We start from the raw sequence: 24,019 nt of genomic DNA, 5'->3' as shown, positions 1-24,019 counted from the left end.
TTCTCGAAACTAAATACTTTAATCACAAAACATTCACTTTGTTCTAAACAACATAATCAGTGTTTACTCCTGCATAAATCACAGTTTAACAATCAAAATCATAGGACGTAGTGACACCGAAAGGATAATGATATTGTTTTGAAAAATAAAGATATAGTCGACTGTAATTTGACAGAATACAGTAATAATTGTCTACCTTTACAAGTGCTCTAATGTACTATCATACTGAGGAAGTATAATTTTTGGAGAAATCTTACGAAGGATTATTGTACTCTTATATTATCCTAGTCATAAGCTTTTATTTAGGGCATAAACTACTTATCTGTGTCCTATCTTCTTTAAGATACTGCTACTTAGTTGTGAACATATTACTTAGTTCTCTTCCACTTACCAAGTAGTTATGCTGATATTTTTTATGTTCAAAATAACTCTATCTTATCATACTAGTTTGAGTTATGAATTGGTCTATACAAGAGAAGTCTAACTGCTTACTGTGTTGCTATTTTCGTCTAGCTATAGGGAAAGCGAGTAGAGAACTGCATCCTGAATTGATAGGTTCTCAGTATTGATCTCATCCGTTACTTCACTGTCATTGAGTTGTTAGTCAAGAACAAGTCATTGATCCTAAACATAAAATCTAGGCAAATGAATTAATAATTTAATTAAATCATACATCTGTTCCTAAAACGATAACCTGGTCTCAAAAAGGCCTCGATACAATACATGAGCTTGTTTTTATTGTCATCACAAAAAAGGAAAATTCTCGAAATCAGTAACATGTTTAACATGAATGACTAATAAATCAGTTTCAGAGAGATAAGAATAATCTTGTATAATAATAAAATTTATGGTAAATTTCTTACTTCACTGCACAACTGAAAATACGTAGCAACAATCGCCACTTGTGCACAACAAATAATTAGTATGATGAATACAACGAATAAAAATCCGAACAAATAGTAGAACTGACTCTCCCAGATAGCCTGTTCAATTTAAAAGAAAATAATGCAGAATTATATAGACATAAGATAGTATAATAATAATCATGACTAGTAGACAATACATAAAATGATTATAATTTCAATTTAATAATGAGCAGTAGAAAAGTGGACTTACTACCTGAACTACTCAGTGCTCAACCAACGGTGGGTTGGGGATGTCAAATCCCCAGAACTTACTTGATAAGTGGCTTAATTTTGTAATTTTATTTTGAAAATTTAAATTTGGCTGTTTTCGCGCCAAAAGCGCTCTTTTTACCTACACGTCATAATTCCCACTTGTAACTATCTTAACGCTATTGGTCATTGTTTTCTTGATGTGTATTTTATATGATGCCAAGACAATTGTGCTGTAATATACGTTGAGTTTTCCCTTATGACTTGCTTGTACTCGGCTGCTTACGGAATACATATTCCCCTGCTTTGCCTTGGACTTCTTCATCTAGTTAGCGGGGCCTGGGACACTGACTAGATTAGCTTATCGTGTCATTGTGTCATTTGGCCTTCGTTCGTTACCGCGAAATCGACTTATCATCAAGCATATCAACAGGTTGTAATTACGAGCTTCGTTTTACTTTCAGTTTGAACTATCCAACAAAAAGTCAACTATGCGAACTTTGTAAATAACAAAAAAGTGCTATTTCGACATTAGTCTATCTTAATGAATGCTTGAGGTAGAATTAGAGAACTATGGAAAAGCTGTAAGATGAAAAGAGCAACACATGGTGCTTTCTGCACCTGTGAATATTGGTTAAGAGACTTATACGATATGAACATATTGGCCAAAGTCCGCAAGATTATTAGCTTGAAAAAGGTATGATAATATTAGTCGATCGAGTGTTTTACCTTCAAAAATTTTTAACGGTTTATTAATCAATGCACCGTAAAGCTCGTTGTTACTTGTTTTATTTATCATCAGTTGTTTACTAAATCTGATAACAAAATTTTGACTTTCTTGTCTTCATCTTTTCCTCTTGGGCTAACTTGAGGGACGACAAAGCAATCGCTTCAAATTTGAGTTTGTACCAACACGTTGGTTTGCCTTACGGACGAGTAAACTAATCAGTGTGATGGACAGAAAGAACTTTGATACAACCCATGTAAATAATTACGACGCATATTTATTATCATATATAGGAAAATCTACTGGTCTTATAATTTCAAGTATTACATTGGTTAGAAATCCTGTCTCTGTATATCAAAAATGACGATTTATTACATTCAACAACAAAATCTAATACTAACCAAAAAGTTAACACCAGATTACTATTGTGGGGTGAGCTACTTATATCGACATCAGTAGGATATATCGTGAGTCAGGAATAGAATATCTGGAAGCAGAAGATTGAGAAGATCGAAAAGGGAAGAACAGAAACAGAAAGCAACTGGTATGGAAATGCAGGCTTCAATGAATCCTGAGATAATTAATGAACATTTTGCAAATGAAGTATTAGAGTATGGCTTTTCTATTTTACCAAGTAACTTTGTAATTTTGTCCTGAATACATACTCCGTTGTCCTCACCGGTGTTCTCATTCACTAAACTGTAACTAACCAATCACGAATTTTAGTAAAGTTGTATTGTGGTCAGCAATGGAATCCAGGACATGTCGGTCAGATATACCTCGATCCGAATGCCAACGAATACACTTGCAATCGGATTCAGTAACTTTCGCTTCGAATCCCAACACATTATGCACTGAGCTATTGAATTCAGACAGTTACTAACTTGTACAATAGGTATGAAGTTATATGTGATAGTAACATTTGTGAAGTTAAAAATTGAAAATTATATAAGAAATTAGAAACAAATCAAAGTCAGCTTAACCGAAGTTTTAAATAAGTATACAAAGCATATTACCATTTTTGAATATAAAAATACGTATATGATAATGAACTTACATTGTATATGAAGAAAACTTCGATAAAAACTGCACCAAATGGTAGAGCTCCAGAGTAAAGTGTACTGTAAATAAACAAAGACGTGTAAATGAAAAACATTTGTAGGTCATTAATATATTCACGTCTTTTTAAATGATCCAAAACTATGTTGATTAAGAAATAAATGTTTTATGACCCGCTAGAAGGGTTACCAACTTTGCCTAAGGTTATTATTCAGAAAGAAATGACAGTAGTAATGATGAAGAAACTGTTGGCTGAGTATACTGTAACACATACAACCAATACCTATGCTTATGATGAATAATAACTTTATTTGTTTCTACTAGACCCTTAATGCCTAATAACAGCATAAATTATGAAACAGTTCTATCGCACATGAGCGATGATTTGAAGATCCTTATTATTAGTGTCATCAAACTATTCATGTATTCAATCTTTAAAATCACTCGAGATACTACTTTTACTAACCATAAGGTAGTTCTCATAGCAAAAAACGATAATACACTCTACATATTTAATTTAACTAGTGGAGCAAAAATATTTATGAATATTTAAACTTTATGGATGTATCGAAATAAAAACACGTAGTTCTCATGTTGAACAGTTTACAAGAATAGTGAATCAACTTTTACATTGACTTATTCATGAAACGAATTGGAAAAAGTTGCATAAACCATCTATTTATAGTATTATTTATCACCACATGAAATCATTCATAACTGATATATTTACAACCACTTTAGAAAAATCCTAAAAGATTATGAAGAAACTTTTCAGTACAGTGTATTTCGTAAGTCATTGGTATATACATATATCTATAACGTTTAGAGGCTGGTCTAAACTATATTTATACTAAACAAACACATTTATTTGACTTAATAAGCGATTATGTTAGAGAATTCAAGAAAAAGTTTCTGAATGAAAGTCCATTATCCACTTAGCCAAACCAGTTAAACAGAGGCTTAGTCTTAAGTGCTGCTAAAGGTGACTGAGAGATTATTACTTCCCGGTTGTATCCACCATAGGGAAAAAAAACTTCAATTTAATAAGGGAAACGGATTAGTAGTTCTCCTGGAGGCCTGGAAGCGTGACAGTAGAGCTTAACCGACAGCTTCTTGAGACCCGTTACATATAGCCTTATGGTAGCCATCTGACTCCAATGAAATATAAAAACTTGATCTTGATTCGTATTTATATTCTTAAACTTGCCGCTTTGGTCAAAGCAATATCAAAAGTGGAATACGAAATGTTTTGAGGATATATATATTTCAGATATGGACATCAGTAGACAAACCATGGCGAATAAAGGTAAACAAATGAATGAAGTATGGAAGTTGGCTAGCAGCCAAATCACTGAATGAATTTGTGACGCAGTCTTTACATATGGCACAGTAAACAGATATCCAGTCGGATACATGGAAAACGTTTACTGGAATAAGTAAATACAGTCAATGAGATTAACAAGGGTATATTTGTCTGGTTTTATGTTCATTTAGAACAAAAGAAATTCATATAGGGGTTTGTAAGAAGAAATGGTTTGTTGCAACCGTTTTGTAAGTAGTTCTTGATGTGCTAGTTCCGTACTTGTAAAGCCTTAATAATGGAAACGAAAATCCGTGGGGAAAGGTGAGGTGCGATTTTTTGGTCCCCTTCTTTTCTAACCCTTCCTAACAACATTTTGGGAAGGTACCACTGCTGTAGATGCTGGTTTTCTGAGGCAAACACCTTACTGCCGCTACACCTAGGTAAAGTCAATAGCATGGCTTCAACTTCAGACTTTAAGTGTCCGAATTTATGGAGTGAGTTAATGTTCAAGAAAATAAGATTTGACACAAATATACATCAGCATAGTAGGAGAAGAGCAACAACAGATAAGAAAAAAACGGAAATGATATAGATAAAATCGAGGAAATGAAAGATATAAGTCGAGCTTTGAGACTGAAAGATGTGGATAAGATAGAACATAAATCAGTCAATAAGTTATGACCAAAGTAAAAATTGTCACCAAAGTGCACTGGACGAAATTTTCACACTACATCAGCACAGTATGATAAATGAATAACGAATGAGTTGAACTAATAGTAGAAAATGATTTGAATGAAGATGAACAATAAATGTGTACTGTGTTCGCTTTAAAACTGCAAAAAGTGTTTAAATTACTGGAATTTAATTGAATGTCAAAGTTTTCTGACATTATTCCAGCATACTGCATCTAAGCTAATTGGAGAACTTACGATAGTAACAAATTATGACAAAATCTTTGGTCTGGAACTGCTCGAGGAATTTGGTTAGTGCGAATAGGTTGTTCGAATCCACGTTTTCTATAACCGAAGAAAAATCCGATATAAATTAACGGTAATGAAATCCCTAGCCATAATGACAACAACGCAAGCAGCGTAGTGAATGGAATAGCTGCAGAAGATCCTTTGTACCAGATAAAAGTATTTATTACCAGTCCAAATACAAGCACGATTCCTGGAAAAAGTAATCCAGTCTAAAGAGAAGTTTATAAAAACAATGAACAGATATTTAATAATTATAAATAATTAAAACAAACGTTTTCTTATTTAAGTTGTGAGTTGAATGAAACAATACAAACGATTAAAAACATTCGAGGTAATAAGTCGATAGATGGTAAATGTCAATACCATTTTATGGCACCAATTAAGAACTAAGTTATGTTTTACCCGGTGCAGTATTTTGCAGAAAAAAATGAAATCCAATAACTAAGTACCTTTGAGCATCCAGGTACTCGAATTAAAAAAGGCAGAGGACGGTTTGAAACTGTAACACAATACTAATACTGAGTAATCCCAAACTAGGACGCAATGGGTGTTGAGTGGTCTTTGATTTTCAATAGTTCTTTAGCTGGTGTCAATCTTTGACAAAAAACTTCCACATTAATCTTTACAACCTGCTCAATTAAATGAGTTACTTTCATCAGTATAAAGTTTCTACATGACTATTAGATGAATTTTGACTATATATGATAAATGACATAAAAACTTAACTTTAGGATACAGACTGACCAAAAGTTTTCAACAAGCTAGAAAATTCAATAAAACCACAAACCACTACTAATCTTGTGAAAGTACTTATTTACTAAAAATTATATGGGGAATCCCATAGCTATAATGTTTACATTCAATTATTAAAGTGTAAATCTCGAACTTTTAAGTTAGAACATAGTAGTTGGACATCTTGACGAAACTTTAGGTCAACAAATTTTCCTCCAGACAACAGTTTTCACATACATGAAAATTTTCTTTAAATCAACCAAATCTAATACCTTTTGTCTATTAATTACTACATTTGATCATAATACTGAATTTTAACATTTACCTAACGGAATTTTTGTAATAAACTGGGTAACTAGACCACCTTATAAAAAATAAAAATTGTCTTTTAACCATACAATAGAAAATCCATTTTGATTAGTAGAAAAACGGTGATTATAATATCATAATCAATGACATTTACCTACCAAGTACTTTCACAGTTAAAATGAGTCATTTTACTGATTTGGAGAAGCTAATAAACTTTCGGTAAACACTGTATAATCATTATGAATAACAAGCTTTGAACAGACACTCATTGTATAGTGACAAAGTCCTCATTCTCTAACAGAAATCGATATAATTTATAGACTATATTTCTTAACCGATACTCCCTAATCAGAGTTATGTATATCTACTCCTTCTATCCTATACACTTTCCAGGTATATATGCGAATGTTGATAAAAACACAAAAATGTAGACCAAGCTTCGAATTCAATGAATGAGATATTTTCTTTGTAATAATTCAGTGGTAACCTGCTCCATTATGACCAAAATGAGATTCGATATACAAAATATCAGTTAAACACTGTTCTTTGTTAAATAATTATGGTCACTGTCGTCCTAAATAGCTCAGCAGTAATATTTCTGACTACGACGGAACAGTACCAGTCCTACTCAGACAGAAAGCATAAATTTCCTCAAGACTGTCGAGAGACCTTGCTGATTAGCAACAAATAAGACGGAACTTAGATTTAGAGCTTCCTGGCGAACACCTTAGATGACCTAACATAAAAAAGTGCACTACGACATTGAATCACTTAGACTAGTGGCTACATTGTTCTATTGATCAGTAGTTAAGATTGAACGTGACACTGTTTATTTTATTTCATTTAAACACATAAATATTGGTACAAAGGGGCACCAGATATATATGCGCCACACAAATCTCATTTGATTTGTATGAGGGCTGTGATACTGCTTAGGTGCCCAAACTGAAGCAGGTGGTTTTCTTAGGGGGCCACACCCTAAAGGTCTGATTCACAAGGCAGTGGAGCATCGTGAGGAGATGCAGTGTCATGGTAGCCGGTGACCAATGATTGATTCATACGCCATTTGTTCCCTCAGGATAATGGAGCCCATGTGAACCATTGGTTTGGAATTAGGGCTTTTCAACTCCCCTAGGTGGACTTTCCGTGTCCACCAACCCAGTTAATGCGCCGGACATCCGTTTTTCGTCATCTCAATTTCGTAAACAACACCCCCGGCACGAGAAGACAGTGAGTAGGACTTCCGTGACAGAGGCTATATAGGTGTGGCCATGTGAGAGCACTTCGAGAGGGAGAACAGACTCTCCCCACTCTCGGCCATACTAGGGCATTTGGGGGCCAATAAATGGAATGTTGCTGCCAGGAGCCATTTTTCGTAGCACCATATTATTTTTCACTTAACAGTTGATTTTTATTCAGTACATGAATTTTAGATAAATTTTAGAGTAAAAGCGAAATGATCATGAAATAGATTCACAAGGACTTTATTCCTTAAGCAACTTTTAAATAGGAATCAAATATTAATTATGCCTAACTGAATACATAACAAGCAATGAATAGATGGGGAATAATCTGAAAGTGAGTAGCCGGATAATGTTAAGAATTTATTAAAAATAAGGTAGAATATTCATTACACCTCATCATAAATTAACTGATTAACGAAAGTTAGTATTCAAATACTGACTTGAGTATGAGAGAATTTGAGAACATTTATTGTAAGACTGACGAAACTGAATTGCAGAGAATTTTGAACTACTGATACAATGATCAAGTGAATTAGACCATTGAACTATGTTTCACTACTTGATACTCATAAATAATAAACTACGAATTTAAAATAAAGTCCAATATTTTATGATATATATATATATGTATATATATATACGTAAATGGATTTTGAGTTTTGGAATGTCACAAGGATAAATTAGACTTACGGCTACTGCGGTCGACTTCCAAAATGGCCCACGTAAGGTCTTATATAATCTTCCTGCAAAATATCCAGCAAAGAGTCCCATAAACACGTATGTGAATATGGCTGCGTTCATAATTGCACCACGAGAAGCTGGTGACAATGTCCCGAGCATAGCAAAAACTAGAACCAATTGTTTTCATTACAAAATAAAACAAAAAAAGCGGTAAAAAAAAAAGTCAGTAGATTTTATTTTCAAAGTGTTGGTCAGATACAAGAAAATTGTTATGCAAAAATTAGAGTTGTGTTTTGAAATAATAATATTATAGTATTTAAGAATGAGTTAGATGAATGATAATTTACTTTGTTAGACAAAAATATTAAACACATACTATACCACGAGGAATCACCAGATCTATAAAAATAACTATCAGAATGTTTTGGACAGATTATTAGTTATGTTTGATATCTTTCACATAATGCTTATACTCTTACTACTCCTACCACTATGGGATTTGAATCGACAACTGCATCTCTGTGCTAATGTGGTATGGCAACTCGAACTGATGTACGTACGTACGAAGTTCTACGCTGTGACTGACTGACTTCATATCATTTGAGTCGTATACAAAAAAGTTTGTTTTTACAAACTTCAGAATTAATATTAAGTTATACACTAATTGAGAAATGAAACTGAACTTAATTATAGTATAATATTATTCCTAGTAAAATTATGAAGATTATCAAATGGGTAAGAAAAATATGTGGTCAAAATAACTGATATAGAATATTTATGAATAATAATTACGTGGCTACAGTTATACACTGTATAGAATGAGGTGATCTCTTTAGATTAAAGTAATAATTAATATAAATGATAAAAACAATACTCAAAGTTGAGTAAAAATGTAGAACTATCAAAGCGCTAAACAACTACCAAATAAAAGTTTGTTCCTTTTCTTAAAAAAAAAGTCAACACACTCATGGAACTTGAATTCGAACAATTAATCCGGCATCAAGGAAGGAACGATGTAACGATCACTATAACTTATCGTAGTGAGTAAAACGTTCTTGAAACTTCCGTATTTCTTTTGTCGTAACTATGAAATATAGAAGTTTAAAAAACCCACTCAACCATGTTCACTTTTGTTAATAAATGACTCAAATTTCTACTGTACAATTCTCTAGCAAGTGGAAAAAACTGGACAGGAAATTTCAATCCACATATACACGTTCGAGAAACGAAATAACACGGGAGATCTAGAATAACAGTTCATCTGTTCATGTGGTCTTAATACGTCACCGACTCTGGTATTAGCTGATCTGAGATGCTTACAGTTTTAAAATTTCCTCAAAGAATTTAACAGGGACTATGGTCGAGGTCTATCACAAATTATTCACTAAATTCCTATTTTAATTAAGTTTATTATTTATTAATTCTAAATAAATACAACTTATAAATTGTTTCAACTTAAGGACTACCTTCGCTGATATTCACATTAACACTTTTGAAATATATAAGAATAAAAGTTTGCTACAAACTTCACTTTGTTATAGTTCAATACCTAAACAGCATTTTTAAACAAGATAACTAACACTATCCGAACGTTTACCAATAAGATATATATATATATATATATATATATATATATATATATATATATTTACTTTTATAACAACTCTATATCTTGATGAATAAACAAGACTATAGATAATAATGTGACTGAAGAATTTCACAAAATCAAGTATAACGAATATTGTGGAATGGAGTAAATTCATTTGGTTTCGTATGCTCTAAGTCATTCAAAAACGCACTGATTTCTACAAGTAGATGAAATGAATTTTATACATGATAAAAAAGTCATCATACATTATGTAAATATCAGTCGTCACAACGTCTGCTTTTTCGTTATCGTGAAGACGTTATATGAATCGTACTACTTGAAAACAGTAAATTTTTACAGTTTAAGTGGACGAAGTTCATGAACTAATTGATGTAAAGATAGATTTCTGGTAAACCTACCAAATATAGCTACTTCCACTTGAATCAATATACAGATGACAAGCAATTTCTTAGTGTTACATTAACCACAGCTTACTTTTTAAGATCTTTAAGTACATTACAACTAGAATAAATTATTCATCAATCATCCGATTAGAAATATTAACAAACTATCATACGAATCCACTGAAGATGTACAATTCTGAAAATGTATCTAAGGTATTAAGATTGTCAAAATAGTAATGCAGAAAAGAAACGTTTCGATGTTTACTATTCAGCTAGTCAGTTTTAATAACCATAGAACCTGAAACAATTGTACGTTAGCCAAAGCTCCCATACCAAATCAGCACAAAAAATGAAATTAACATAGTAAATAGAAAATGATTCAAAATAGTTGTAATAGGAATGATACAAGGAATGATCAATTCACATGTTACACTTTAGATTAATACAGAAAGGAAATTAACAAAATAAAGAACAGATAAACCAAAGTAATTGTTTTTCGCAATGGTATACATCGTGTAACAAGAAGCAATAATCATAAACGACGACTAATTAATGCTAGAAAATGTCATTTTGACATACGCTATAAATAAACGCTTAAGGAATCCACTTTTTTTCAAATTCCTGTCAAATAATTTATTCATTATCACAGAGGAGGACATTAGCAGAAAATTTATCAGAATACGGTATGAAGAATTAACATTTTAGTCAACAGTAAAAATTCAGAAGCGGTTGGATTCAATGTAATTAACAAATAACTAATACTTAAGTGTACTTTTTAAGTAGAAATTATAAATCAGCCAATGAAATCATGAATGTAAATTTAATAAGAAAAATATAGTGGGTATGATAATTGAAATATAAATGCTAAGAATAATTAACTTAAGGTGAATAGATCAATGGATTCAATAAATGTTTATTAGTACTGATCATTGGAATTCAAACTACTTTTAACAACTATAGGTTTGCTTCAAAAGAACCATAAAATAGTAGGAAACAATGAGTGAAAATTAATAACTGTCATACACGGGTAAAAATTCATTTAGTATTGTTTGTTTGAATCTTCGCATCGATTTGTTAGGACTGCAACTGGTCAGTCTCTAATTGGCATATGTGCATACTGTGCGTATTGCCTCGATATAGCCTTAATTCACAAGCATTGTAAGAAAAGATTGATAGTGACTAGCAGTGGAATCCAAGATGCGCGTTTCGTCCTATTTGGGACACGTCATCTGGATGTACCTGAATCTCAGAGTTGATGTTCACTCTGGGACTCGAACCAAGTACCTTTTGCTTCAAACGCCATCGCGTTATCCACTCGGCAACTGAGTCCTGATAGTCATACACGGGTACTTTATTTATTTATATCAACACAAATATCGATACAAAGTAGCCATACGATAAGCAAGATGAGATTGTGAATAGTAAGGAAAGGAAGGTAAGCATAATAAAAGAAAACGAAAATCAATGAGGAAATAAAAATAAGTGAATGAAAGTAGTGAGCAATAGCAGAAGCAGTTCAATTGGGAAAACGCAAACGGAAAGAATTTTTCCAGTTAAATAATTTCCTCTCAGTTTTATAAATACAGTAAAAGAAAATTACAGCAGTAGGGCCGCCATTGGCTTCTGTTCTGAGCTACTTCTCAAGCCAATGTGTTGTACTACCTATAGGATTCCAACCAGAGGCTTGTGAAGGACCGAAAGATCACAGTCTCGTGCCCCTTTATTTCATATCACGGCGCCGTGTCATAAATTACATAAATTTACTCACCGTCTCTGGTTCTTACAACTGAAAAGCGCATTTTCTTAATTATCCTCATACTACAACGTAATATGGTTATTTTACGGGAATTAACTAATTTCACAGTTTACATCTCGGGCTTATCTTAATTAGAAAACCACTCAAGACCAAGAACCATTGAACAGCTGTTTTATCCTGGTATGGGACTACTCAGTAGTGTGCATCCAAGACCCCTCTCACAGGGGATTTAACCCAGGACCTTCGGGTCTCGTAGTGAACCCCTTACCTTTAAACCACTAAGCCGACATCCAATAGCTCACATGTCTAATATGAGATAATTAGCGACCATCATCTTATGACCCTATATAATGGAAAATTAACTAACTGTTCCATCTTTTCTGGTTGACCACACTTTACTCCTAAACTATTAAATATATCAAATAAATGTGTTATTATGCTACTTGACCATATAGCTCCATGGGACCGACGGGAAACTCCTCATCGATTAATAAAATGTTGTACTTAAACATGTATAATGGTCAGAATGCTGGATTTGGTAACCATGTATATCGTAAATAGTTACTAAAAATAAACAATATGCAATCGGAAACAAACATTGGACTATAGCGTTACTTACATATTACAATAAAAACCATGAAGAACAACTGGACACCAGATCCAAACAATGCTGTAAATAATCGCGTATGTCGTGGCGGTCGAAACACATCTCCATGTACCAATTTCCATCCTGATTCCTCTAAAATATCCTCCTATAAGGTAGGTAAAAGTGACGAGTATTATTCCAGTTTTAGTAGGACGCACCTTAAGAAAATTTGAAGATCTACTTACTACATCATCACTGCGATTATATTTGGCAATATCTTTCCTTAAAGTTCGGATAAGTATCATGGCTATGACACCTAAAATGAGAAAAGTAACAAAACACATGAAGTCGGGTATGATAACATAATGAAAATAATTGGAATTTAGATTAATTTAGAAAAACCTGGCTATCCAACTAAAGCAACTAAACAAATTGATAGTTAATAGTAATAATAATAACAACAGTAATCTGACTGTCAGAGAACAATGAACAACAGCATACAGAACCTTGTTTTTAAGTGCAAATCATGCTGGATTAAAAATAGGAACAATTTCGAATGCTTCTGTTTTGTGGCTGTTCTGTACAGAAGCATGACTCAATGAGGTAGTTGGAGACGACTGTCTTGAATGGTGATTCTGAATTTTTATTAATCTTATAGATTTCCTTATTCGATATTTACTTCCTTACTGTCTACTGATGTTCGCTTGCTTCATCTTCCATTTTAATTTCTTTGATTTTATGCATATACTGTCAAAGTTAAAGTTTATTGGACCAACATGTGTTTAAAGTATTAAAGGAGAGTAAACCCGCTTCACTGTATTAACAGTAAAAAAATCTGCTTGACATTGGTCATTCTAAATGGTCAATGTACTTCAATTAAATCTCATTAAAGTCAGTCACCAAACAACAGCGTTGAACCTGATGCTAAAAGATTTTGGTTGAGTCACCTCAGAAGTCTCATAAAGCATTGCTTTACTGGCTCAGCACATTGTGTAAGTTTGATTAGCGCTGACATAAAGGATGTCCGGGCTGCTCTTAAGATTTTTGTCAATATTTCGAACCAGCATAACAGCTTTCATGATCACTTAAACTATTTTCTAACAATAAATTGCGATTTCCATAATTACGCTCTGTGAATTAACGAAGAGTAAATTCCATTAGCTAAAAGTATCGCGATACCAACTATTTGTACGTTACTGAAACATAGATTTAACCCGTAAAGTGTGGCTATTCCCGCGACGTTGTATTAATGTGCTGACTTTATGAGGAACATAAATGTACGAACTCTCGTTCATGGTACGGAAAATTCACTTCAACTATATTCAACCTAATCGCAATAGGGGTGTGGCCCCCTAAGAAAACCACCTGCTTCAGTCTGGGCACCTGTGCAGTATCCCAGCCCTCACACAAATCAAATGAGATTTGTGAGGCGCATATTTATCTGGTGCTTCCTTGTACCAATATTTATGTGTTTAAATAAATAAATGAATAATCGCAAACCACAACCAAGTGCTTAATAAGAAAGTCGCTTCAGTCTCAGCTTGAGCATCGTGAAGATCTAATATTTGGGACACAAAAGAATAAAAACTTGTTTGAAGGGTGTCGTTTTCGCATTTATCCCAATATATAATTACCGATCAATGTTAACCTTGGATCTCCCTGCACTTATTGTGATTTTCGAAGCCATTTCAAGCACCTAAATCAATCTAAACAACAAAAGTATGCCAAGCCTTCATTTTTAATTGTATTTCTGCTTGTAAATTTGGGTTATATGTGACTAGTGAGGTCTCGAAATAGAATGAATTCATTTTATCCCATAAACCTTTTTGTAGTTGGTTTGCTTAGAAATTTTGAGCACACCTTGTCAAAGAAAAAAAGGTGCAGAGAAGTATGCCAAGATGATTAGGAAGAATTCAAACAAACGTTTCTTGAAGAAGTAAAGATGAAATCATATTACTGAACTTGACAAAGATGTGAAGTGAGCAGTTAGGTATATGTGATAAGATACTGACTCTTAATACTTGAAAGGATTGAAACATATGAGTATCGAAAATTCTATTCCCATGGCATTGCGCCTTACAGAAAGCAAGAAACTTTCAAACATAAACCTGGTACGAAAAAATAAATGTACAATTGATATCGAATAGATGAATCTTGAGCTCTGTAATGGCAAAAGACTATCCCGTTTTTCTCTACAGATATTAACACAGAAAATAGCTGAAAACCATTGAGAACTAACATGCAACAAATTACCTTTCAAAACCAACAAACTTTAAACTGCACAAGCAATTTTTTAGTTATTGATTTTAAAAGACTATAGAACTATATTATATTCCTAACCCTACTTAAAGCCTGTAGTCTCGAAATAATATGCTTCTCTTGCTTTGTTATTACTGCGTTTTTGTTTTTCAGTCAGTCAGCTACAACGTAGGACCAGGCACATATATGCATCGGTCCAAGTTGCCATACCTCGTTAGCACAACAAGATCAACACTGGATTCATAGAAGTAATTAATTTAGTGGTGGTAGTATATAAAGAAAGGTTGTATATAAGGATATAGTATAGGAAGGAAGAGAGATATGAAGCAATTTTAGTCTCAAGGTTTAAGGGAAGATAAAGAGTGTATACACCTACGCCATTGTGATCGATTCTGAGCTATGTCACCTAGAGTCTCCAACCATTGGTTACGATAGTCACGCGGACCCCAACCAGGTAGTCTGCATCTGCCAACATGGCTCAGGCTAGAAGTTAGTGACTTCAAACACTGATGCCATGTTTTGGTTTGGCCGCCCCTGACTCTTTTCCAACCATCCCCTACACTAGTCAGCATAGCGCGTCGTGGTAATCGGTGTTCAGGCATACGTAACACATGGCCCAACCATCTCAGTAGATGAAGATTCATCACCTCATCAACTGATTTACCATCATTCCCTAATACCCTGCGTCTAACCTCACTATTACTTACCCGGTTATCCCAGCAGATGCGAGCAATATTTCTAAGGCATCTGTGGTCAAATACTAGTAACCTACGAGTATCTTCTACTCTTAATGGCCATGTTTCACAGCCGTAAAGTAGAACAGAACGAACTGATGCGCAGTATACTCGTCCCTTAATTGATAGACGGATATCTCGTCTTCGCCATAGGTGACGTAAGTTGGCAAAAGCCAAACGAGATTTTTGAATCCGTGCTGAGATTTCGTCAGACACCAACCCATTAGGGCTGATCAGACTTCCAAGATAAGTGAAGTAGTCGACGCGTTCGACTACTTCACTCCCTATCCTTAGTTCGGGTGTTGACGCAGGCCAGTCCTGGAGTAACAATTTACATTTGGATGGGGAGAAACGCATCCCAAACATCCTGGCATTATTACTGAGTTCCAACAGAAGACTCTGCATTTTGCCAGCGTCTTCACCAAACAGGACTATGTCATCTGCGTATTCTAAGTCGCTTAGTGGTTCCCCTGGTAGAAGATCAATTACTGTAGATTCAGTCGAAGAGAGTGTTATTTGCAGCAAAAGGTCTATAATGAAGTTAAACAAAAACGGGGATAGTGGACAGCCTTGACGGACACCACTTGAGGTTGTAAAATCATATGACAGTTCGCCATAAGCTCTTACTCGACTAATAGTGTTCGAGTAAAGAGCCTTCACAAGGTTTATGTACTTCTCAGGTACACCTTTCAATGACAGACACTGCCACAGAACCTCTCGGTCTACAGAGTCAAATGCTGCTTTCAAGTCAAGAAAAACTATCATTGTCGGACGCCGATAAGCGTGTCTGTGCTCTAAAACTTGACGAATGGTGAATATGTGGTCGATACAGCCACGACCAGGTCTGAAGCCAGCCTGATTTTCTCGTGTTTGCAGTTCACGAGTCTTAGTTAGGCGCCCGATAATTATTGAGGCTAGTATTTTAGATGCTATATTAGTCAGACTAATCCCTCTATGGTTATCGCAGGATGATTTTGACCCCTTTTTATATATTGGGACAATCAGTGATTGTGACCAGTCGGATGAGATTACATCCGTCTCCCAGATTTTAGCCAGAATATTAGTCAACCTAGTCGCTAAAATCGGACCACCATATTTAAAGACCTCTGGAGCCAATCCATCAGGACCAGCTGCTTTTCCTCGTTTCAGATTACCTATAGCCTTTTGAACTTCAAGTAGGGTCGGGGGGCCTACCTCAATGTTCCATTCAGGTTTTCTAGGAATAGTGGGTAGTTGTGCAGTAGCTGAAGGCCAGCTAAACTGCTCCTTAAAGTGTTCCGCCCATCGTTCTAAACGTTTAGGTTGAGAGCAGATAAGGGTTCCGTCTTTTTCCGAGATTGTCTCACTTACACTTGACTTCTTAATTCCGGTTTCTTTTATTAGTCTGAATAGTTGCCTGGTGTTGCCTACAGCCGCTGCCTTTTCCATCTCTTTTGCTTTCGTTGCCCACCACTGCTCACGATCGTTCCTTAGACTTTTAGTTAACCTAGATCTAATTTCTTTACGCTCTTCGTCGTGTTCAGAGCCTGATGGGATGAGTTTACGCGAATCCATCAGTGAAATAGACTTAGAGGAAATCCACTGGTTTTTTGGAGCCCTATGGTTTAAATGACTAATAGATGTTACTGCTGTTTCCACAGCTGTTCGTATGTCTTTCCAAGCAGCATCTGGGTCAGTCTCGTTTACAGAATTGCCTAGATGTGAACTCAGTTGTTTCTGGAATTCGCATTTGGCTTTCTCGTCCTCCAGTTCAATCCTAGTGGGTCTTCTTAGTGTAATTTTCCTGCATCCATTGAGGCGCAGACAAATGCGCGCTCGTATTAAAGCGTGATCAGAGTCTAAACAAGTATTCCAATACGAGCGACAATCTTCTATTGAGCCTCTCCAACGATAACTGATGACAATATGGTCTATTTGAGTCCATCGTTAGTTTGGTGCAGGTGGTCGCCATGTTAGACGATGTCTCTCCTTATGTTTAAAATTAGTGTTTGCTAAAAATAAACGATTGTCTGAGCATAGTTGCAACAGACGATCACCATTATCGGTTCGTTGAGCCGGAATACTAAAACACCCACCTAAATGTCTTTCTGTTTGATTTAAGCTGCCTACCTGGGCATTAAAGTCACCCGCTACGACTACTATGTCTGAGCGCTTAGCTTTCTGAAGAAGCTCAGAGAGTTTTCTGTAAAAGTCATCTTTTACTTCATCATGGCTGCAGTCAGTGGGAGCGTAGGCAGAAACGACGAAAAGGCAACGACGTGTGTCCCTATCCTTCCGAGTTCTTACGGAGCCATTTAGCCGGACAGCACACAGGCGACTGTTAACGGGGATCCATTCTAGTAGTGCCTGTTCTGCCCTTGTACTTAGTGCTATGCCTACACCTGCAAGTCCGCGAGAACTAGCCAACGGGTCGCCAGATACACGGAGGGTGTATTTCGTCGGCTGTCCATTTTGGCGAGGTGAGGTCAAGTGAATGACCACACTGGGATCCTGTATGCGTGTTTCGGAGACACAGCATACATCAATGGTACGAGATTCTAGAGTTTTAGCTAAGGAGGCCTGTTGACCGATTTGGCATAGGGTACGTACGTTGAAGACTCCAATGTGTAGTTTGGAGCGAGGTTTTAGTAGACCTGGGACAGTGTTTCGCGCACTAGAATCGTTGGCCATGGTGACACTTGAGGAGGAAACCGAGAGAGGAAGTTTAGTGTTGAAAGTCAAGGTAGAAGGAATAGTAGGAAGTGAAGAAGGAGATTGATTATGAATACAGTGGTCTTGAGTGCTGTTAGAGGTATGAGGGCAGTTATCACTTCCCGGTTGCCCACACCGTGGAAGGATTCTTCTAGAGGTACCTGAAAAGGAAATCGGGTTAGAAGTGGTCTTAATGACCTGAGAGCGTGACCGCAGTGCCCAAGGGACAACTGTTTGAGGTCGGTCACACACGACCTTTTTGTGGGTAGTTTTTGTGTTAGCTCCGTTCTTCAAAAAAATCTTACCGCCGGAGACGGATATCCGTGGGATAAGGCGAGGTGTGCATTTTTAGGGTCGACCTTTTCTAACCCCACCCCTCCTTGTGGGAAGGCAGCATCGCTGTTATGCTGGTTGTCTGAAGGAAACACCTTACTGCTGTCACACCTCTGTACAGTCAGCAGTACGACTTCGCCTTCGGACCTTGGGTTTGCTGCTTTTAGTCTCACCGCTCTTCAACCGACCTGTCTGGCATGGTAGGACCTCGAGGAACGATTGTTCCAGCCAGCATAGCTCGATTGCTTCATCACGATAGGCAAGCCCGACCACCACGTCAAGGTAGCAGCAACGATCGGGGTTTTTTTGTTTTTGCTGATCTGCCGTTCTACTTGTAGATCTCCACTCATCTTTTGGATGTGAGATGTAGAAGTTTGGACTGGCACATGTGTGCCGACACCCTCCCAGATTGTTTTTACTAATCCTTTATAGCTTACAATCGGTATAATGAGTAATAATCTAGAATATTTCATAACTAGGTTTTTCAATTGTCAACTAGATCTGAAACAAAACTACCTAGTGCATAGTACTAAGTAGGATTGGTAGGGATATGCTGAGTAAGGCTTATATTGGATCAAGATACAGGAAAACTTGCATACTACAATGGCTTCTGTTACTTCAGAAAGGCTAGGCAATGAGAATATACTTTTATATTTCAAACGATTGGTGGTACGAGTTGGAAAACGAGGTCACACGAAACAACCTTCAAAGTATCATATTATATCAGAGGGGAAGGAATGGAGCACAACGTTGAAAAGGAGTGGTTAAAGTAAATAAACCTATTCTACTATTAGTTATCTGAAGCTAGAAGTCTAGATTCCTCTGCTGAAAATATTTGAATAACTAGTCACAAACCCCAATTCCCTAGATAACTCAAACTAACAAGCAGGTAATTCGAAACTTACTCTGGAAACGTAAATGTTTTTTCAACCAATTGGTACTTTAGCCTAGTTGAGAAGGCTAGGAGAACAAACAGGCATTAAAAAGCCAACTGCCAGTGAGACCTTGTGAAAAAACAGGTTCATAACTTATTCATCCCAGACGATTGTAACACTGGATAGGTCACCCCAAACAGTTTCATTGATCTTCAGTTACCCTCCAGTCCCCTATCCCCCAAAAACTTTAGTGAAAGACCGAAATAAGCCCCTCAACTATTGACAAAGCTTAAAAAGCTATGACTAATCTCAAGCTAGGGAAAGAAGAAAGATTTGATGGATTAACCCATGAGGTTTTCAAAGATGGTGGTCCTGTTTTAGCAATTAGACCGACAGAAATACTAGCTATAGTTTGAGAGCTGAACGTAATCCTATCTGACTGGCTAAGATCCCTAATGATTTCAGTTCATCAGAAAGGACTAAACTCCTGTTGCAGCAGTTAAGTGTCTAAAATATTAGCCCTATTGACTATCCGACACTCAAATAAGGTTCGCAAACTGCAAATACAGGATGGTTTCAGACTTGGATGTAGATGTATCGATCAAACGTTTACCCTATATTAGTTTTCAAAATACAAGCATACCTACTGTCTTCCAACAATGGTGGCGTTTCCTTATATGACGGTACTTGAGTCCGTAAACTGAGAGGTATGTTACCAAAAAATGCATCGAAGATGTACAAGAATCTTTTGAAAGCTTTTTACTCGAACGATAACGATGGTCAGAGCTTATGGCCGACTGTCTTCGGAGTTGTAAACTTCAAGTAATGTTCGCCAGGCCTGTCCACTAATTGGTTGGAGTTTGTGGAATAACCAGGACTAGTTATTGGATAAGTTTGGTGACATGTCTCGGAACTGTTCACAATATAGTAGATACATTTACCTTTTATCTTCCCTTAGATCTTGAATTATAAAATTATTTCATACTTTTTATTCCTCCATTTCATTCTCGAATCATATTATATACCTTTATTTGTTTCTACTACCCCTGATAATGCTACTTTGGTGTTAATCAGGATTATGTCATCTCATTGTTCTGATGTAGTGTGGCAACTCCAACTTACATTTGGACGCCAGTGAACTATAGCTCCTTTTCCTTTTCAGAACTGGCTACTCCAAAAGACAATCTTGTCCATCATATCACCCGATGAGTATATGTCCCAGGTTCTACACTACTTACGACTGACTGACTGAAACAACCTTGAACCTTTTCGGTAGGACTTTCATTTCCATAAGTCCAAACCACATTCTGAGCATTTGTTTGTTGATAACTCAAACAGCCATATGCATGTGTAAAAGTATTTCGAATTTCAATCGAACCAAAGTACCTAAATCAACTGATTAACAGAAGTCGTTTCTTCCTAATGAACTTGATGTTGCAGTTAAAGCTGGGAAAGCAAGCTCAATTCCTCGAATATTCAACAATGAAACACACAGAGTCGCCATGCCACATTGAATTTCGGAATCAGATAGAACTAGCGTAATTGTACTCAAGGCAAAAGTAAAAGTTAAAGATGAAGAAAGCTGATAATCATCATGCTAAGGAAAGTGAATTTCAGAAAGAAGTATAGATACTGATGTCCAGTAGAACAACTTACAAAACTTCTACTTGGACTTGCAAGTGCTTATTTCAACAGACGAAAACGTTTTAACATGTTTATTAACCAATATTAGTGATTTCAAAGAGATGTTAATGTTTGGACAGGATTTTAACACAATACTGTTCATTAGAGACATTAAAATTTAACCTTTTTCCAATTGAGACTGTTTGTTTTAAATAGAACAAGATCAATGAGATATTAGCAGACGTATTCAACAATCTAGCTTTTTAACTATAAGATAATTACAACTACTTTTATTCTAAACATTGTTCATCTGGCCTTAATAGCAGTGTGGAATTCAAGAACAAGTACAAGATAACCAAGATAGTTTTAAAACCAGTCATAATAAGTCCTGTGTGTGTATCATGTCAGCTGCATGTACACTGATTTTTATGCGGCACTTGAAGTTTTTTAGTCGCAAATCTAGACAATATTCTCGGTGTACTGAACTGTTTTGAACGAGTAAGTACTTATTTCCATTGAACATAACCAGCTGAAAACGATATTCATGGTTGGTGAGTAGCTGGTGCACAATATGTAAAGCGAAAACGTTTCAATGACCATGAAAGAAAGTCATAAAGTCTCATCGCCTACACAAAATAGCTAATATACAGAGCGCTGAATATACAATACGTAAAACTCACTGGTAAGAAAGAGTACAATAACCACAGAGTTGATAATCGAGAACCAATGTAATTGGCCACTTGCTGTTTTGAGATAGATGTCCCAACGCGAGGCCCATTTTATGTCTGATGGCTCCCAAACAACTTCGCTGGTAAAATGTATTACGGTCTCCTTTCCGTCAATCTTTTTCCAATTGGCAATCGACATATCCGAGTCCAAATTTTTGCACACCCCATTCTCCAAGTTCAGGTTTTTCTCAGAGATACTTTTAAAAATGATAACACTGAGGACTTACCTCATAGGTTCGATTTCAAAGCCGACAAAACGGTAGTGACCACTATGGAAATGTAAAATCAGTCAAGCTGACATACTCATCAGTTTGGTGGTATTGCAGTATAAACTTTAGATGGTTGTTAATATAAGCCACTCCATCTACAACTGACCCAAGTCTGTATCCGTGCTCATATCGAGAGGTTTTTCCGTTATCAGAAGACACTTTGGTTCCGCAAGGAAGGTTATCGATAGACCTTTACCAAAAAAACTAATTAAACGAAAAATTTAATTACAGATGAACAGAATACTGGTTCAAAATAAAATGCCTCAGGAGGACGGCATTAGCACCACTTATAGTGAAAGGTGGACAGACTTCGGAACAAGCTGTATTTTCAGCCATTTTTATCAAGTATGGAGTATTGACGACACGATCACCGCGAAGTATCTCACCTAAATTGAGTTCCAATTAAAAATAAATCTATACCTATATTCTCCGGTGGGTACTCAACTAACTGCTTTGGACGACAAAATGGGAGTTTATAATACTCAAAAGGCAGTTGAGTTAAGTAGCTGGTCAATTTTACGGCCTGAAAGTAAATTCACTTGATCAAAAGCCACATCATACCTTGACCTCAATAGAATCCCCCTTATTAAACTCATTCGGCGTTACTCCAGGAACACTTACTGCTTCATTTGTTGACACAAAAGAGATGAAAATGAGAAGGCCGAACGCCAACATAGCTTCGACCTTGTGGCTTTTAAATAAGGTGCCATAATCAATGCACAAGTAGCTTGTTCAGTCCTAGGTACCAAGGATGGGTCTTTCGACCTATATTAATCCTTGCAGCTTGTAGAACTGTAGAGATCCAATCTCATTTTGAGTATATCAACAGAAGGTGCTTATATTACGTGTTCTGAAAGTGAATTAAAGTAATTTACTAACAGGCGCGAGAAAAGAAAATCCAGCAGACATTTTGATCACGGTTTTTTGACTCTCTTAGAATTTCGACTCAAGTTTTCAGTTGTAGACAGAAAGAAACGATAAGACATATTAACAACAGAGTGTGGCGTATGAATGAATTACTGATTCCTTTTTACTTGATGACTGCTTGATTTCGAATTCCGAATACAATCCGTTCGTTCGTGCTAATATAGTTCTTCTTGGTTAAATCGCGTTATCTCTGGGTTTCCCAGTTTGTACCATAATTCAAATACCCCTAATCGTTACATCGTTGTTGCGATGGAGCCTGAGATGAAACAGTTGGACATTAATTCAATTCCTGAAGTTTTTGATAATTATTTAGAAAGGTTTGAGATCTGGAGCATGACCAAGAAAGATGTGAAGAAAGACACATTTCCTTATATTAATCGGTAAAGAAACCTACAGTTTATAAAAAACTTTAGCATATCCAGAAAAACCTGTGTCACTTCCTTACGCAACTCTCACGGAACTAAATCATGTGATGTGCACCAGTTTTGAATGTCGTGAAAGGGTAAAATTTCATAAGGCGATTTGCTAGAGTAACCAAAAAGCTAGGGAATTCATTTTTGAATTGCAAAGACAAGCTACCAAATGCAATTTTGGTGATCAACTTCATGTGCAGCTGAGAGATCGACTAATTGCGGGAACTAACACATAAAGTCTGGAAAGAGAGTTGTTAAGAGTGCCTTTCAAGATGTTAAAACTGCATATATTAACTACGAAGCAGTGAAAGAACTTGATATCCTGTCGATGAAAATCTCCAATAGTTCGCTTAGTCGCCATGATTAAATACAGTCTCAGGGTCGATCAAACTTGCATTCGTTTTATAGTGATTCCTATTCTCGTGAAAATACGAAAGGTGACTCAACATAGAGTAGCAAAACAAACCATAAAGGTGACAGCAATCTTGTTAAATGTTTATCCTGTGGAAAATTTCATTCTCCTAATTCATTTTCATTTCGTCATGATAAATTTTTTTAATGTGGTAAGATAGGACACATTCAGTCGACATGCAAGACTACTGTTCACTTTACTTCAAGTAGTACTAAACCTTGTTATTTAGATCCCATTAATTCGGCTGTTCCCAATGACCATTTGTGTTTAT

The 24,019-nt window shown here is 35.9% G+C and overlaps 1 protein-coding gene and 1 non-coding gene across 2 annotated transcripts in view; both read right to left on the bottom strand.

Annotated features, from left to right (window-relative positions):
• Positions 1 to 22,671, bottom strand: part of Smp_163130 (putative transmembrane 9 superfamily protein member) — a gene marked incomplete at both ends in the record, with an annotated part of 36,806 nt that extends 14,135 nt beyond the window's left edge. Inside the window, 12 exons of the mRNA XM_018790154.1 lie at positions 864 to 983; positions 2,900 to 2,963; positions 5,134 to 5,393; positions 8,160 to 8,317; positions 12,518 to 12,650; positions 12,730 to 12,800; positions 21,680 to 21,924; positions 21,955 to 21,996; positions 22,031 to 22,186; positions 22,226 to 22,382; positions 22,417 to 22,519; positions 22,558 to 22,671. Of these exons, the coding sequence (XP_018655525.1) occupies positions 864 to 983; positions 2,900 to 2,963; positions 5,134 to 5,393; positions 8,160 to 8,317; positions 12,518 to 12,650; positions 12,730 to 12,800; positions 21,680 to 21,924; positions 21,955 to 21,996; positions 22,031 to 22,186; positions 22,226 to 22,382; positions 22,417 to 22,519; positions 22,558 to 22,671 (1,623 nt within the window). The remainder of the gene's footprint in view (positions 1 to 863; positions 984 to 2,899; positions 2,964 to 5,133; positions 5,394 to 8,159; positions 8,318 to 12,517; positions 12,651 to 12,729; positions 12,801 to 21,679; positions 21,925 to 21,954; positions 21,997 to 22,030; positions 22,187 to 22,225; positions 22,383 to 22,416; positions 22,520 to 22,557) is intronic.
• On the bottom strand, positions 11,399 to 11,469 carry Smp_tRNA_00687_Pseudo_TTG.1.1. Its single transcript has one exon. It is a non-coding gene (tRNA).
• Positions 22,672 to 24,019: the final 1,348 nt, after the last annotated feature.

Source organism: Schistosoma mansoni, chromosome W (genome assembly GCF_000237925.1).
Source record: "Schistosoma mansoni strain Puerto Rico chromosome W, complete genome".
Lineage (NCBI taxonomy): Eukaryota > Metazoa > Platyhelminthes > Trematoda > Strigeidida > Schistosomatidae > Schistosoma > Schistosoma mansoni.
This window is presented reverse-complemented; position numbering and strand designations above follow the sequence as displayed.